Source organism: Trichosurus vulpecula, chromosome 6 (assembly GCF_011100635.1).
Source record: "Trichosurus vulpecula isolate mTriVul1 chromosome 6, mTriVul1.pri, whole genome shotgun sequence".
Classification (NCBI taxonomy): domain Eukaryota; kingdom Metazoa; phylum Chordata; class Mammalia; order Diprotodontia; family Phalangeridae; genus Trichosurus; species Trichosurus vulpecula.
This window is the reverse complement of record NC_050578.1, coordinates 48,229,382-48,243,008: the sequence shown is the minus strand read 5'-3', so window position 1 is coordinate 48,243,008 and position 13,627 is coordinate 48,229,382. Positions and strand designations below refer to the sequence as shown.

Here is a 13,627-nt window from a genome sequence, read left to right as displayed (position 1 = left end):
GACTCCTGGGGTCCCTTACAACGCCGAGATGATATAATAGAGAAGAAATGGCATTCTGCATTCTGTATGTAGCTAAAATATTCAGAGATAATAGAATTGCAATGCGCCGGGACTAGGCCGGGTGGGCGCATTTTCCCAATAAAGCAGATTAAGGGAGGTACCCCTCCTCCACTTTTCACAGCGGAGAAAGTCAAGGGCAAAAGGCAGTGCGGTATGTTATATTAGAACACTGAATCTAGAGACCGAAAGCCTGCATTTGAAACATGACTCAGCTTATTACAGGAGTGGGGTTCTAAGCCTGTAAAAAACTGGGGGGTCGATCACCTCTAGGTGGGTCCCTCCCAGCGCCAAGACTTTCACCTGAAGCAGCAATAAAGTCCGGAGACTCGTACGCAACTTCCGGTCTAGGCTGGGGCTGCCAAGCAACCCCAAGCGCCTGCCCACCCGGCTGCCAACTCGTGTTTATCCAATCCCGGAGCTACACGACGTCAGGGCCCGCCCAGGTCTGCGGCGGCCAGTGGGGAGCGGCGAGGAGGGAGTGGCTCATCCCGCTCCTCCGCCGACGCCACGTCGAGAGCCATGCGGATCCTGGCCGATTAAAACTTATCATTCAATTTTATCTTAAAAAGCCCCAAATACCCGAACATCTCTTATGACATGTAACATCTTAAAATAATTGTATTTTTTTAGGTTTGCAAGGATGGCTTTCTACGGCTCTCGTCTCTTCTTCCTCTAGCTCTTTTTTTTTTTAGCTTTCAGGACTCTAACGATCCCGCCCTCTCGCACGCTCCCTACGAAGGGTTCTCCTTCCGGTGCCGCGGCGGCGGCGGTAGCGCCTGCGGTGTAGCCAGCACCGCGGAGTGAAGGGCTTGGGGGCCGTCGGACGTCGCCGCCGCCATGGAGACGTTGTACCGGGTGCCCTTCGTGGTCCTCGAGTGTCCCAACCTGAAGCTGAAGAAGCCGCCATGGGCCCACATGCCGTCAGCTATGACGGTGTACGCCCTGGTGGTGGTGTCTTATTTCCTCATCACTGGAGGTAACGCCAGCGGGGCTCGGGCTCTGGGGTTCCCGCGGCTTTCCGCAGGGGTCTTGCTCTCGGTTCACTCGCCTTCACAGTGTACCGTTGGCCTCAGCTTCTTACCGGAGTCGTGCGTTTATGTGTACATAGACATTTGTCGTGTTAACCCGTCAATAAAACTTATTAAGCGCTAAGCCTGAGGACACAAAAGGAGGCAAGACAGTCCCTGCCCTCAAGGACCATACAATCTTACGGGGGAGACCACCGGCAAACAAATTCATATAAAGTTAGCTATGTAATTCGACTCAGCGAGCATTTATTAAGTGCCTACTGTGTGCCAGGCAGTGCGTTAAGCGATGGGTATACAAAAAGGAGTAAAAATTTAGTCCCTCCCCTTAAGGAGCTTAAATCCAATGCGGGCGGACAACAGGCAATTCTATAAATCCTATAATATTCTATAAATTCTATATTCATAGAATTCATGTTCTGTAAATACTTCTATATTATTTTGTAAATTTATTTTGTAAGTAATTCTATAAATGATTGAATAATTCTCTATTCAACAGATTCTGTAATTGCACAAGTTCTATGAATAATATAAATGTATTCTATAAGTAATAATTCAGTTCAGTAAGTATTGGATTATCCAAACCTAGGGGGTCAGTCCAAGAGTTCTTAGCCATATTTGTGTCATTTGGAAATCTGATCGGTGAAGCCTGTGAACCCCTTACCAAGTAATATTTATAAATGTATAACAAAATACTTGGGGTTACAGAGGAGTCTAATTACGTTGAAGTAAAGGTTCAGTCTTCTCTCTCCCCTTCCCCCTTTTCAGGTTACTTCGGGTTAGAAGTACCCTGGAAGCAGAACCAAAGTTATAGAATTTCCTTTGTTCACAAAGTAACGTAAGCTTGGACATCAAACGGTGGCAAAGAACCAGCCTGGCTTAATTTGGAGAAATTCTTTGCCAAAAAGTAGGATACTGGTGAGGAAATTTTTTTCAGCACCCTAATTCACAGAATAAACTGTGTGGGAGGTTTGTCTTAGCCTTATTCCCACTGGTGAAATCAGAAATCTAGGAAGCCTTGTGGTAAGATGTTGAAAAGGGTGGGTCCTTTACAAGAGTGATGAGTTGGCAGTCAAATGATAAGCCCCTTTTGGATTGCCTCTTCCCTTCAGCCCTTAAAAATCTGCTCAAGCTTGTCTGGATGCTTTCTAATTTCATTTTGGATAAACTCAGCTTAGAAAAGTCTTTGAATCATAAACTTCATAGATTAAGAAAAGAGAAAATATGACTTGCATAATTAACTTCCTCATTTGAATATAGACCGTCATAGCTGGAAGGGGCATTAGGAGTCATTTAATTCAGTTGAACCTTTATTGATGAGGAAATGTCTTAGATTGTGTAGACTGCCATAGTATCCAAGACTAGGTAGGTGATAGTGCCATTCTACTCTACTCTGGTTACCCCAGCTCTAGAGTATTTATTGTATTCAGTTTGGGGTGCTGTGTTCTAGAAAGTTCTTCTGGAATAGGCTGGAGAAAGTTGTATTCAAAGGGACATCCAGGATTGTGAAGGCCTAGTGCCGTATGAGGATCAGTAGCTTTCACAAAGTGGAAGACGGTATTTGGTACTTGAAGGGTTTCACCTCGAACACTTGAGGTTTTCAAGCAAAGGCTGGATGACCACTTGTCTGGTATTTTGCAGAAAGGGATTTTTTTTCAGGTATAGGTTAGAATAGATGGCTCCTTATTTTCCATCCCTCTGAGATTCTCTCACAGCAGCTAGTTAGTGGCAGAGCTGAGGTTAGACTTTGGGTCTCCTGATTCTCAGTTCACCAGCGCTCTTTTCAGTAGATCACATCTCTTGTCTAGACAGCCTGCATTTATACAAGTTCTAAATATTGATGACAGTGAAGTAGAAATAATGTACTCTTTAATGTATAAATGAATTGAGAGGAAAATTCTACAATACTGGCAGTAGTCAGAAGTGTTCATTTAAGTTATTTAGCATGTTATATTACAAGTGTCATTCAGTAAATGAAATTTTTAAAATTAATTTTCATATCTTTATAAATAATAGTTTACAGAATTACAGATTATTAGTGGGGGAACCTTATTTTTCATTCAGTACATTCTCACTTTCCTGTAAGGAAACTGAGGACTAGAGTTCAGTAGCTGCATCCTTAATCTGCTGCTTTCTTTCCATAATCTGCATTTTCATATACCAGTTTCTTTCCATTGTGGAAATTTTGCTTTTGACTTTACCTGAAATTACTGTGTACCTACATTAGATTCACAGTTCTTTGCTTGTGCCCTCCTAGGAAGCTTTAGACTCAGAAGTCTGTTGGAGAGTTTGTCTAGACTCTACAAGCACCTGCAGACTTTTTAATTTAAAGTACAGCTCCCAAGTGTTTTCTGTAGAGGGCACATCTGTGTTCTTTGATGACTTCACTCTCTGACCACTTCTGCTCTGGATGCTTGGATCATTATCTTCCTATTTTAAACATGAGTATCACCCAAGGATCTGTCCGTATCGCTGTTCTCTCTACATTGTCACATCAATCATTTTTATGTACGATATTGCTTTAGTTATCACCCCTCTGAGGATGGCTTTTATATCTGTATCTTCAGACCTGATTGATGCCCCTAGACTCTAGTCCCACCTTTCCAGCTGCCCATTGAACACATGGATGCCATGTGCATATTCAAATGGAATGTCAAGCATGCCTCAAACAGAGCTCATTTCCCTCCTCACCTTATTCTGAACAAAATCCTATCTATCCTCCTAAATCTTACATTCCCATGTGTCTGGTTTTGTTCTCTCAAGTCCTCTAGTTTCAAAGAGAGACATTTTTGGTTCTTTTCTCTATTTCTATCCCTAGTGCTGTGAACTCTTCCTTTGAAGTGTATCCAACATCAGTCCTCTCTTTACCATCTTAGTCCAGGAGTTTCATTGCCTGTTGCATAGATCTTCAGTCCAGATTCTTAACTGATCTCCCTGCCTTTAGACTTTCCTTCCGCTAGGGCAGTGGTTCTCATGTGGCACAATAGTCCTGATTTTTTGCTAGATGTGTGAATTATATGAACTTACTATTTGTAATTGTGTGGACATGTCTAAGTCTCTCGACCTTCCTGTAGTTCTCTGTGATTCTTCAGGAAAAAGAAGAATATTGTGAAAGAAGCAAAAAAAAGTTTGAGAACCACTGCCCTTTTGGTGTTCTGCATAACTTTTAGAAAATTGTACTGGTAAATGGTTTGGGTAGTGTCACTCCCCTAATCAAAAACCTTAATAACTCTCCATTACTTGTCAGCGAGTCAGTAAACATTTATTAAGTGCCCACTGTATATCAGGCATTGTGTATCAGCCCTTGGAAGGCAAAAGACGCAGTCAAATGGAGGAGACAGCATGAAAACCTTGCACAGACAGGCTATAAACAGAATGAATATGAAGTAATTGACAGAGGAAAGGCACTAAGAAGGAATTGAGAAAGATTTCCTCTAGAAGGTGGGATTTTAGCTGGAACTCAGAGGAAGCCAGTAAGTGGAGATAAAAAAGGAAAGCATTCCAGGGATGGGTGAGAGCCAGAGAAAATCTCAGCCCAGAGCTGAGAGATATGGAGTGTTTTAGGAACATCAAGGAGGCCAGTGTCACCTGATCAAAGAGTACATGGTGGGGAGGGGTGTATGGGGTGTGCCCGGAAGACCAGCACCTCTGATGAGAGGGCTTCCTGAGTCCTTTTCAGGGCTGTTCATCCACCTTTGGTATCTGACTGTCACCCAATTCTCACCTGTGGCTCCAAGAAGCTGTAGCAGTGGCCGCACTGCAGTAAAACCATCTTGGCAGATGGCTAAACCAGGTCGATGGTAACTTACAGGCCTCAAAACTGTCAGTGACTTGGGGAATGTCTATCACAAACATGTGGCAGAATGGATGAGTGAAAACAATTTGTTCCGTTGGCCTTGAAGGCAGCTGAAGCAGGTGCTGTGGAGAGCTTGGTCAGACATCAAAGGGCTAAGGTTATCCACTGGTTCTTGGCCATGGAAGGTTGTCCTGACTTTTGTCCTGCCACTCGACTTAAGTGACTGGAAGAGAGAGCGAAACTGACGACTTTGTGCAGCTCTGCCTCACTTAAATCCAATTCACGAGCAAGTCAAGACATTACTTTGTGATGTCGTTGGTCCTTTTTGAAAATGAAGGACAAACAACAATACGGTGGGGAATAAGGTCTAAGAAGAATGGAAAATGTGTGGGAGAGGCAGGTTGTTAGGCTTTGGATGCCAAGCGAAGTTTATGTTTGATCCCGGAGGTGATAGAGAGCCCCTGGAGTTTGTTGAGTAGGAGGGACAACATGGTTGGACTTGCACTTAGGAAAATCACTTTAGTAGCCGAGTAGAGGATGGACTGGAGTAGGGAGAGGCTGGAGTAGCGTCAGGCAGACCAACCAACAAACTACTACAAGTGTGGGGAGATGAGGGTCTGCGCCGGGGGAGGGAGGGTGGTGGAGTATCACAACAGAGAAGGGGTTGTATTTGAGATATTTTTGCAAAGACAAATCAACTGGCTTTGGCAGGGGGAAAGATACAGTGAGGAATCAAGGGTGACGCCTCGGTTCCTGAGCGACCGGGAGAATGGTGATAACCTTGACAGTAATAGGGAAGTTTGGAGCATCACAGGGTCGGGAGTGGAGGGGGTGAATCCGGTTTTGAATGTGTTGAATTTAACATTTCTGCTGGATTTATAATTCAAGAAGGCTACTAATTGGAGATGACACTGGAGGCCGGTGGAGATCAGGACTAGATGATGTGAGAATCATTAGCATAGAGATAGTTGAATCCGTAGGAGTTGATGAGATTACTAAGTAAAATAGTATAGAGGGAGAAGAAAAGATGGCCCAGGACAGAATTCTGTGGGACACCCATGGCTTTTGGAGAAGACCCGGATGAAATTCTATCAAAGGACAGTGACAAGAAGCAATCACACAAGTAGGAGAACCAGGGGAGAGCAGTATCATAAAAATCTAGAGTGGAATTTGAAAGAGCTGGGAGTGACAGTGTCAAAGGCTGCAGAAGGTTCAAAGGATGAGAATTGAATCTTGTTTTTAATTGCCAAATCTGATAACCTTTTCTCAGTCCTCATCCTCCTTGACTTTCTCTACAGCCTTTGACACTGTCGCTCGCCGTCTTCTTCCTGTTTCCCTGACGCATCTCTGTCCTGGTTTTCCACTTATCTGACTGCTTTCTTCTCTACTTTGATGCGATGCATCTTTGTCCAGGTCGTGTCCACTAATGGAAGGCGTCTCCCAGGCCTCTGTTCTGAGTTCACCTTTCTAAATACTGTTTGTCTTCATCAGCTCCCATGGATTCAAGTGTTATCTGTCTGCTAATGATTCTGATCTCCTTATCTAGCCAGAATCACCAGACATCTTGAATTAGATGTCCCTGTGATGTGTCGGACATCGTATACTAAACATGTCTCTATTACTGTTGAGAGCACCACCCAGTCTGTTCTGTTTGTTTCTCGTTCGCACTGTTTGTATGTTGTCTCCCCATTGAAATGTGAGCTCCTTGAGAGCAAGGACTGTTTGTTGACTTTCCTTGTATTCCCAGCACTTAGTGCAGTTCCTGGCACATAGTACATACTTGTACTCTTAATTAACCATGTCTTCCTGGAAATGTTTTAACTTTAGTACTCTGATATGGCCATTTAATTTGACCTGAATTTGGCCTGAATTAATTTGATTCTGCTGCATCTTGGTGTTTGTTGTCTTAACATTATTGTAATCATTGTATATTTTTGTCAGCTGTGCCACCGTATATGTTGTTAGTTCAATTAGATCTTCCTTTGTTTTTCTGTATATTCTGAAGAATAACCATTCTTCATGGTGTAATAAAATCTTAGGACTCTTATAATATATGTTCATATTATGTTCGTATAACAGGTAGTGTAACTATTTCCCAGTCATCATAACTGGTTTCAAGATTTTTGAAAAAGCTAGGTCTTAAAATTAAAGACATTAAATGAAAGACATTAAAATATTTCATTTGATTTTAAATATAACATTTATAGGACTTGTCCAGAAATAACTCACAATTTAAAGAAAAATTTTTTTGAAATTGTTGTGGAGTATATTTTCTTTTTTTGCTGCATTCAGGCCATAAATTTGCATTTTCCTTTAAATGAATATTGGGGATCTTCTCCAATATTGATTACTTTGCAGCAGTACTAAAAATTAAGACTATCGCATTCTTATCTTGAAATAAATTTTTAAAATTCTGAACACAAAGTTAAAGGGGCCATATCTTAAGTAGACTTGTTTGATCTTTACAGATGGAGAAAAACAGATCTTAAAACATTTTTTATTCTAATAAAATAAGGTATTTTAAATTTTATGCCTTCAGAGATAAATGAAAGCTATAACCTTATTAATCCAGTCTAATTTGCACTGTTATTTTCCACATAGGAATAATTTACGATGTCATTGTAGAACCTCCTAGTGTTGGCTCGATGACAGATGAACATGGACATCAGAGGCCAGTTGCTTTCTTGGCCTATAGGTAAAGTAACTGGAGGGTTGGGATTGGGGGAGGGAGATAGAACAATGTATGCTTATTTTAAAATGTAACCAGATTTTCTTAGGGAAGGCACCATTATTTAAAGAATAGCTACTTTCAATGCTGGATTTTGGAGTGACTCAGTTTATTTTTTCTCTAGGGGCAGAATCTTAAAAGCATCTCAGCATCCTCCTATAGTGGACAATTCAACAGCCTAGGTTTCTGCCCCAAGACGTTTGGGAGGACTGGACTCTTTCTCTTAGGCTTAGTGGAATGTCTCTTTTCCCACCCGTCCTCCCCCAGTCCCTGGTGTCACATCTCATTCTCACTGTTCCCAAGCTCTCTGACCTGATGTAGCAAGCCTGTCTATACTAGTGCCATTGTAGCCTGGGCAGTTTTCCATCATTTGGAGCTTGAATCTCTGAAGAGAGAGGATGAATTTAGGAGGTTTTGAACTCTTTAAAGTCCAGACACATGTGCTGCCCTTTTCCCTTTCTTCCTTAGCTCACCTGCAGAGATCTTTGCAGCACAGAGCAGTCCCCAGGTGCTGGCTACTGAGGCCTTAGCATATTTCTGCAGTTTGGAGCTTGGATCTCCATGGCACCAGAGATGGAGGGTTAGGGCTGCTGCATTTTGTTGCAAGCCCATGAGTTGGGTGGCTAGTTAGTCTGGCTGTGTATCTTGTGGTCGATGCCCACGATCTCCCACTTCTGTAATGAAGGTGGAGGTTGTGGGGGGGCGGTGCATTTAGGAATCCTAGTTTCAGACTGAAGGAAAACCTAGATATAGGAAATTTTCCTTTTTTATGTTATTTTTGCAGAAAATTGTTCTTTCTTTTGCAGAGTAAATGGACAATATATTATGGAAGGACTTGCATCCAGTTTCCTGTTTACAATGGGAGGTTTAGGTTTCATAATCCTAGACCGATCCAATGCACCAAATATTCCCAAGCTCAATAGGTTTCTTCTTCTGTTCATTGGTTTCGTCAGTGTCCTCTTGAGCTTCTTCATGGCGAGAGTGTTCATGAGAATGAAGCTGCCGTAAGTCACTAAACATTCTGGTTTATGGTTCATATTGCTATTAAGTTGTAAAGTTGAATAATGTACAAAACAAAGCATAAGAAATCTTTTGAGCTGGAAAGGACCTTAATGCTCATTCTTATCAAACTCCTTTTGTATTTTTGGAAATTGAAGCCAGGGAGGTGAGGTAGGTGATTTGTAACATAGCTAGTCAGGGGATGGGCTTGTTCTAGAACCTGGACCTCCTCACTTAGCCCATTACCCCTGGGCAGAATAGAGAATTCCGGAGATGGATGCTGCCCTTAAAAATTCGTCTGTCCAAACATGTGTCCAAGAGTGTAATATGTTCTCAAAGAGACCTGTATGTAGACATGCATAATTGGCCAATTGGCCATTCCTTCATATGGTGCTAATATAAGACTTTATTTCCTAAGAAATGTTAGTAAGGTAATTGACATTATTGTGTTTTATTTCCAAATTTTTCAGTAGCTTTAGAGGTTTTCTTTTTTTGCTCAGTTTTATTTTTATTTTCAGTTCCAAATTCTCTCCCACCATCGAGAAGGCAAGAATTGCAATATCCATTATACATATGAAGTCATGCAAAACATATTTCTGCATTATTCAAGTCATATCTCCCCTTCTACCACCCCCACACTGCCCCCCCCCCCCCAAAAAAAAGAGAGAAAGGGAAAAATGATTCATTCTGTATTCTGTCCATTAGTCTTTCTGGAGGTAGATAGCATTTCTCATCATGAGTTTTGGTTGAAAGAGTTGCCTTTATAATTTTGACACTGATTCCATGAACCTCACATGGAAATCTGTCGTATTTTTTCTACATTTCCTAAACCTTTTGTAGTTTTAGCTTCCAAACCTAGCATTCTACTAAAAACTGTTTGTTTGTTTGGGGTTTTTTTTAAGGTCACCAGTGACTATTTAAATGCCAGATTGATGGCCTTTCCCCAGTTATCTTCCTTCTGGACCATACTCACTGCCTGGCCTTATTAGAATAGAATCATAGACCTAGAGCTGGGTGGGGCTGCGAAGGCCATCTGTATTGGCAATTAAGGTGGGACTTTTTTTTTTAATACCGTTTTCTCTTTTAGAATGCTAAAGTAATCAAGTGCCTTTGACTAAATCTTGGTAGGTGCAGAGCCCTAAGCCCACACCCTTTTGCTGATTCGCTGTGAAGCCCTGGACCCCAAGAAGTGTATATAAACTCAGAGGTTAGCAGTTTTGTTTAGGGCTCTCACTCATTGGAAGAGTGTTGATGTGGAGACTCTGGGTAGCTACTGGAGGCCTCCGGCCCCGCGCGCGCCGCCCCCCCCCCCCCCCCCCCCCCCCCCCCCCCCCCCCCCGCCTTTGAAGAAACCCAGATGTTTATGCTTCTCTGGTAACTATGTGTATTGTGATTTGGTTAGACAGAAATGTTGATCTGTTTATATTGTCTCTGTTTGTATTTGCTCTGAAGTTCAGGGTGCTGGCTTTTCCCCCTGAACTAAATGAGTGATATATGTATGTTTGATTAAAGTGAGATTGTAAACCCCTTAAAGTTGTTTTCCATAGAAAAGCAGATCAGAGAACTGTGCTAGCAGCCTTCCTGTGTGCTGGTGTTGTTGGTTTTACACAGCCACAGTGGCAGCAAGTAGCATTGTTGTTACACCATCTAGTTCAGCCTCCTCATTTTACAGATAAGAAAACTGAGGCCCAATAATGTTAAGTGATTTGACTAAGCCCAGTAGTAAGCATTAGAGATAAGCTTTCAGTGGGCATCCTCTGATTCCAGTCACTATTCCTTCCCCCTGTACCATGCAGCTCCTCTTCTAGCTCTTTCCTGGTGATCTCATTAGCTCCTCTCTTCCCTCCATTAACCTCCCCTCCTCTCCACATCTAGCTTTGGTTCCTATTCTTTATGGAAACATTGAAAATAGAGTAGGCATTGTAAAGTATATGCAAATTATAAAATATCTGCTATGACTCCTTGAATTTGGCAAGACTTAATGTCTTATAACTGACACATTTTGCAGTGTCCATTCTCTATTTATTTGGTGTTTCTCCTGTTCTCCATTTCCTTGCCTTGTGGCCCACCTGCCCCCCTTTCCCCCCTATCTCCAGTTTGTGGTGTGGAAATACTTCAAGATAGAAGATGACTAACATTTTGCTGAAATGGAGAGGGAAACATTGCTGTAGCTCATTTTCATATGAACACAGAACCACAGGATGTACAAATAAGTTCACGTCCTGTCAGTCAAATGAAAACAAATTTGTATTCCTTCGGGCTTTACCTCACTAAGATGGGACAGGTGGTTTCTCTGCAACATTGAATTACTAGGAATTATTATTTACACTGGTTATTATGTGCAAACATAGCTAATTATGTATTTAGTATTCTGAATTTAGATATGTTCTTTCAATAGCATTTACCTCTTATTAATGTCAAGGTCATATAGAACCAGATTCTTACTTCTAGACTTGCTTTCCTTTTTTTATTTTTAATCTTTATAAGGAGTCCACTTGTAGGCCTTATATACAGTCAGCTAAAATATCACTTTCAGGTATCCCCTTCTCATGCACATAGATAGTTCAGTAGAAGAAATTACTTCAAATTAATTTATTTTTGAGGCCTAACCAGGAAGACAGTTATTTGTATTCACTGGTGTGCAGGATTTTTTAATGATATGAATGTAATAATTAAATATAAAAAGATTGCATATTACTATTGCACAGTCATTTTGAGGAAGCTTTGGCCACCTGTCAATATGTGATCAATTTGTCTAAAACAATTTATTAATTTTTTGGTCATAATTTAAATTTTAAAAATGTTTTAATATTTAAAGAAAAATGTCAAAACTTGGGTTTAACTTAAACTCATCATCAAAGGGGTTTCATGGCCCCTGTTTGTATGAATACGAGGGTTTCTCTCTGGCATATCATAGTGCCTGACTGAGAAACCATGAATGGCAAGTCTAGATGCTGCCAATCATCCTCTCCCTCCCTAAAGGATATCACATGTGGATATTCTCTATCTCCCCCATAGGCCATTCACTGTCCTATTCTTTTCCATATTATCTGAAGAGCTAAATCAACTGATCATTTAGGTTCTAGAAACCCCAATTCTAATCTTAGCGGTGGTTTGTGTCTTCTACATGGAGCTGTCTTCTGACATAAACTTATAAGAAATTTCCTTTTCCTTAATTCTTTTTGTTTTTAAATGAATTTTTTTTTCAAATAAAGATCTGCTTTTTTTCCCTATCCATCTTTCCCTGCCCCTCGCTCATTGAGAAAGCAAGAGAAACAGAATCCCCTGTGACAAATATAACCAAGCAAAACAAGTTCCTGTGTGGGCTGTGTGCCAGAAAAGTATGTCTCAATTTGCATTTTCAGTCTGTCACCTCTGTCAGGAGTTGGGTAACCTGTTTCATCATGAGTCCTTGGGAACTGTGGTTGGTCATAGTGTCGATCAGACTTCCTAGGGTTTTCAAAATGCATTGTCTTTACAGTATTGTTGTTATCTTGCCCTCTTGTCGTAAATTGCTCTCCTGGTTCTGCTCACTTTACTCTGCATTGGCCCATTCAAGTCTTCCCAGGTTCCTCTGAAACCATCTCTTTCATACACATACAGCATAATGGTATTTCATCACATTCATACACCATGACTTTTTCAGCCATTCCCCAATTGAGGGGCATCCCTTCAATTTCCAATTTTTTGCTACTACAATCAGGCACTAAACCCTTCTTCTTTATTTCATCTCTGGGTATAAGGAACTTTATTTTTCCTCTGCTTTTATCTTTCTCTTTTTGGACACTGATTTATTACCATGAAGATTTTGTTGAACATGTTTTCTTGTCATTAGTAAGGTTAAAAATGGTTCATTAAAATGTCACTGTGGAAGCGCCATGTTAATAGCACCTCCCTCACAGGATTGCCGTGAGGATCGAAGTTTGCCAACCTTCACAGTTCTTTATAAACGAGAGATAGTTGGAAAGATTTTGAATGAAATGGTTTAATTCTTGCTTTTCACTCTTGCATTTCTACAGGGGCTATCTGCTGGGTTAGAGTTCCCTTTGTGAAGCCACAACAGTAACTGGATTCGCTCCTTTTAATGGCGTTTCAAAGGCTGTTCTGCCCTCCAGGACAAAACGTGAAACATGGATTGACCGTGTCTCAGAGTGACGTAAGGAAAGGTCTGGTGTAAAGATGCAGAAGGTTTTAGTCCATTTTTTGGAAAAAAAAAACTCTCTTGGTCCCATTGATGTGATCAGCTTATAATAATAATAGTAATAATACCATTGTTTTTCTATATTGACCCCCTCACCATTCATGTCAAATAATCACATCTGTCTTCTTTGGTTTTTTCCCCCCCATTTTTGAGAGAAACTTTTCCGTTGTAAAATGAAAGTATTGAATAAAGTATTTCCTTATTTCCTACAAGCCCATTTGTAAATTCCACCTTTTCAGGAAAAGGCACTTCTGGTGAAGACATGCACAAGTCAATTCAGGGAGCTGGAGCCTCCAGGCTGATAACTCTATCTAGGGATCAGCTTTGCCTTGACCCTTCATTATTTTAAGTGTAGCTTTCAAAGTCTGTGATTTTATGTGAGACTGTGTTCCCTAAACAATAAGATGTATGGAAGGAGCCAAAATAAATCATTTTTCTATTGAACTTGTGTGTGTGGTATCTGAAACTCATATTTTAGCTGGTTGAATGACCTTATAACCTTATAGCTGCAGCATCATAGGATTTCTCCTTTTCTTTTTTCTTTTCTTTTTTATTTAGACTGAGTCTTCCTATCTTGCCTGGGCAGCAAATACCCTTGGGCTCCTTTTCCCATGCTGATTGTTAGGGACATTTTAACTTGCTGTTTTTCCAACCTGGATTGGTTGACCCCTTCTTAGGCAGCCTGGTACCCCTCTATTCCCAGGGGCTGACCGCCCAAATTTAGCCCTCCTGTAGTTCTGAGCTCAAGGAGTCCACCAACTTCAGCCTTTCCCCATAGTTGTGATATAGGATTACACCACCAGCCTCCCTGTCCATAC

The 13,627-nt window shown here is 41.2% G+C and overlaps 1 protein-coding gene across 1 annotated transcript; it reads left to right on the top strand.

Annotated features, from left to right (window-relative positions):
- Positions 1-795: 795 nt before the first annotated feature.
- OSTC (oligosaccharyltransferase complex non-catalytic subunit) lies at positions 796-13,253 on the top strand. Its single transcript, XM_036765406.1, has 4 exons — positions 796-1,036; positions 7,483-7,576; positions 8,416-8,613; positions 12,628-13,253. Exons 1-4 carry the CDS (start codon positions 898-900, stop codon positions 12,644-12,646), a joined length of 450 nt encoding a protein of 149 aa, XP_036621301.1. The 5' UTR covers positions 796-897; the 3' UTR covers positions 12,647-13,253.
- The last annotated feature ends 374 nt before the right edge of the window (positions 13,254-13,627 follow it).

Coding starts and splice junctions, on each gene's coding strand:
- OSTC (XM_036765406.1), top strand. CDS start 898: ATGGAGACGTTGTACCGGGTGCCCTTCGTGGTCCTCGAGTGTCCCAAC. Junction 1,037..7,482: donor TTATTTCCTCATCACTGGAG/GTAACGCCAGCG, acceptor TTTTCCACATAG/GAATAATTTACGATGTCATT. Junction 7,577..8,415: donor GTTGCTTTCTTGGCCTATAG/GTAAAGTAACTG, acceptor TTTCTTTTGCAG/AGTAAATGGACAATATATTA.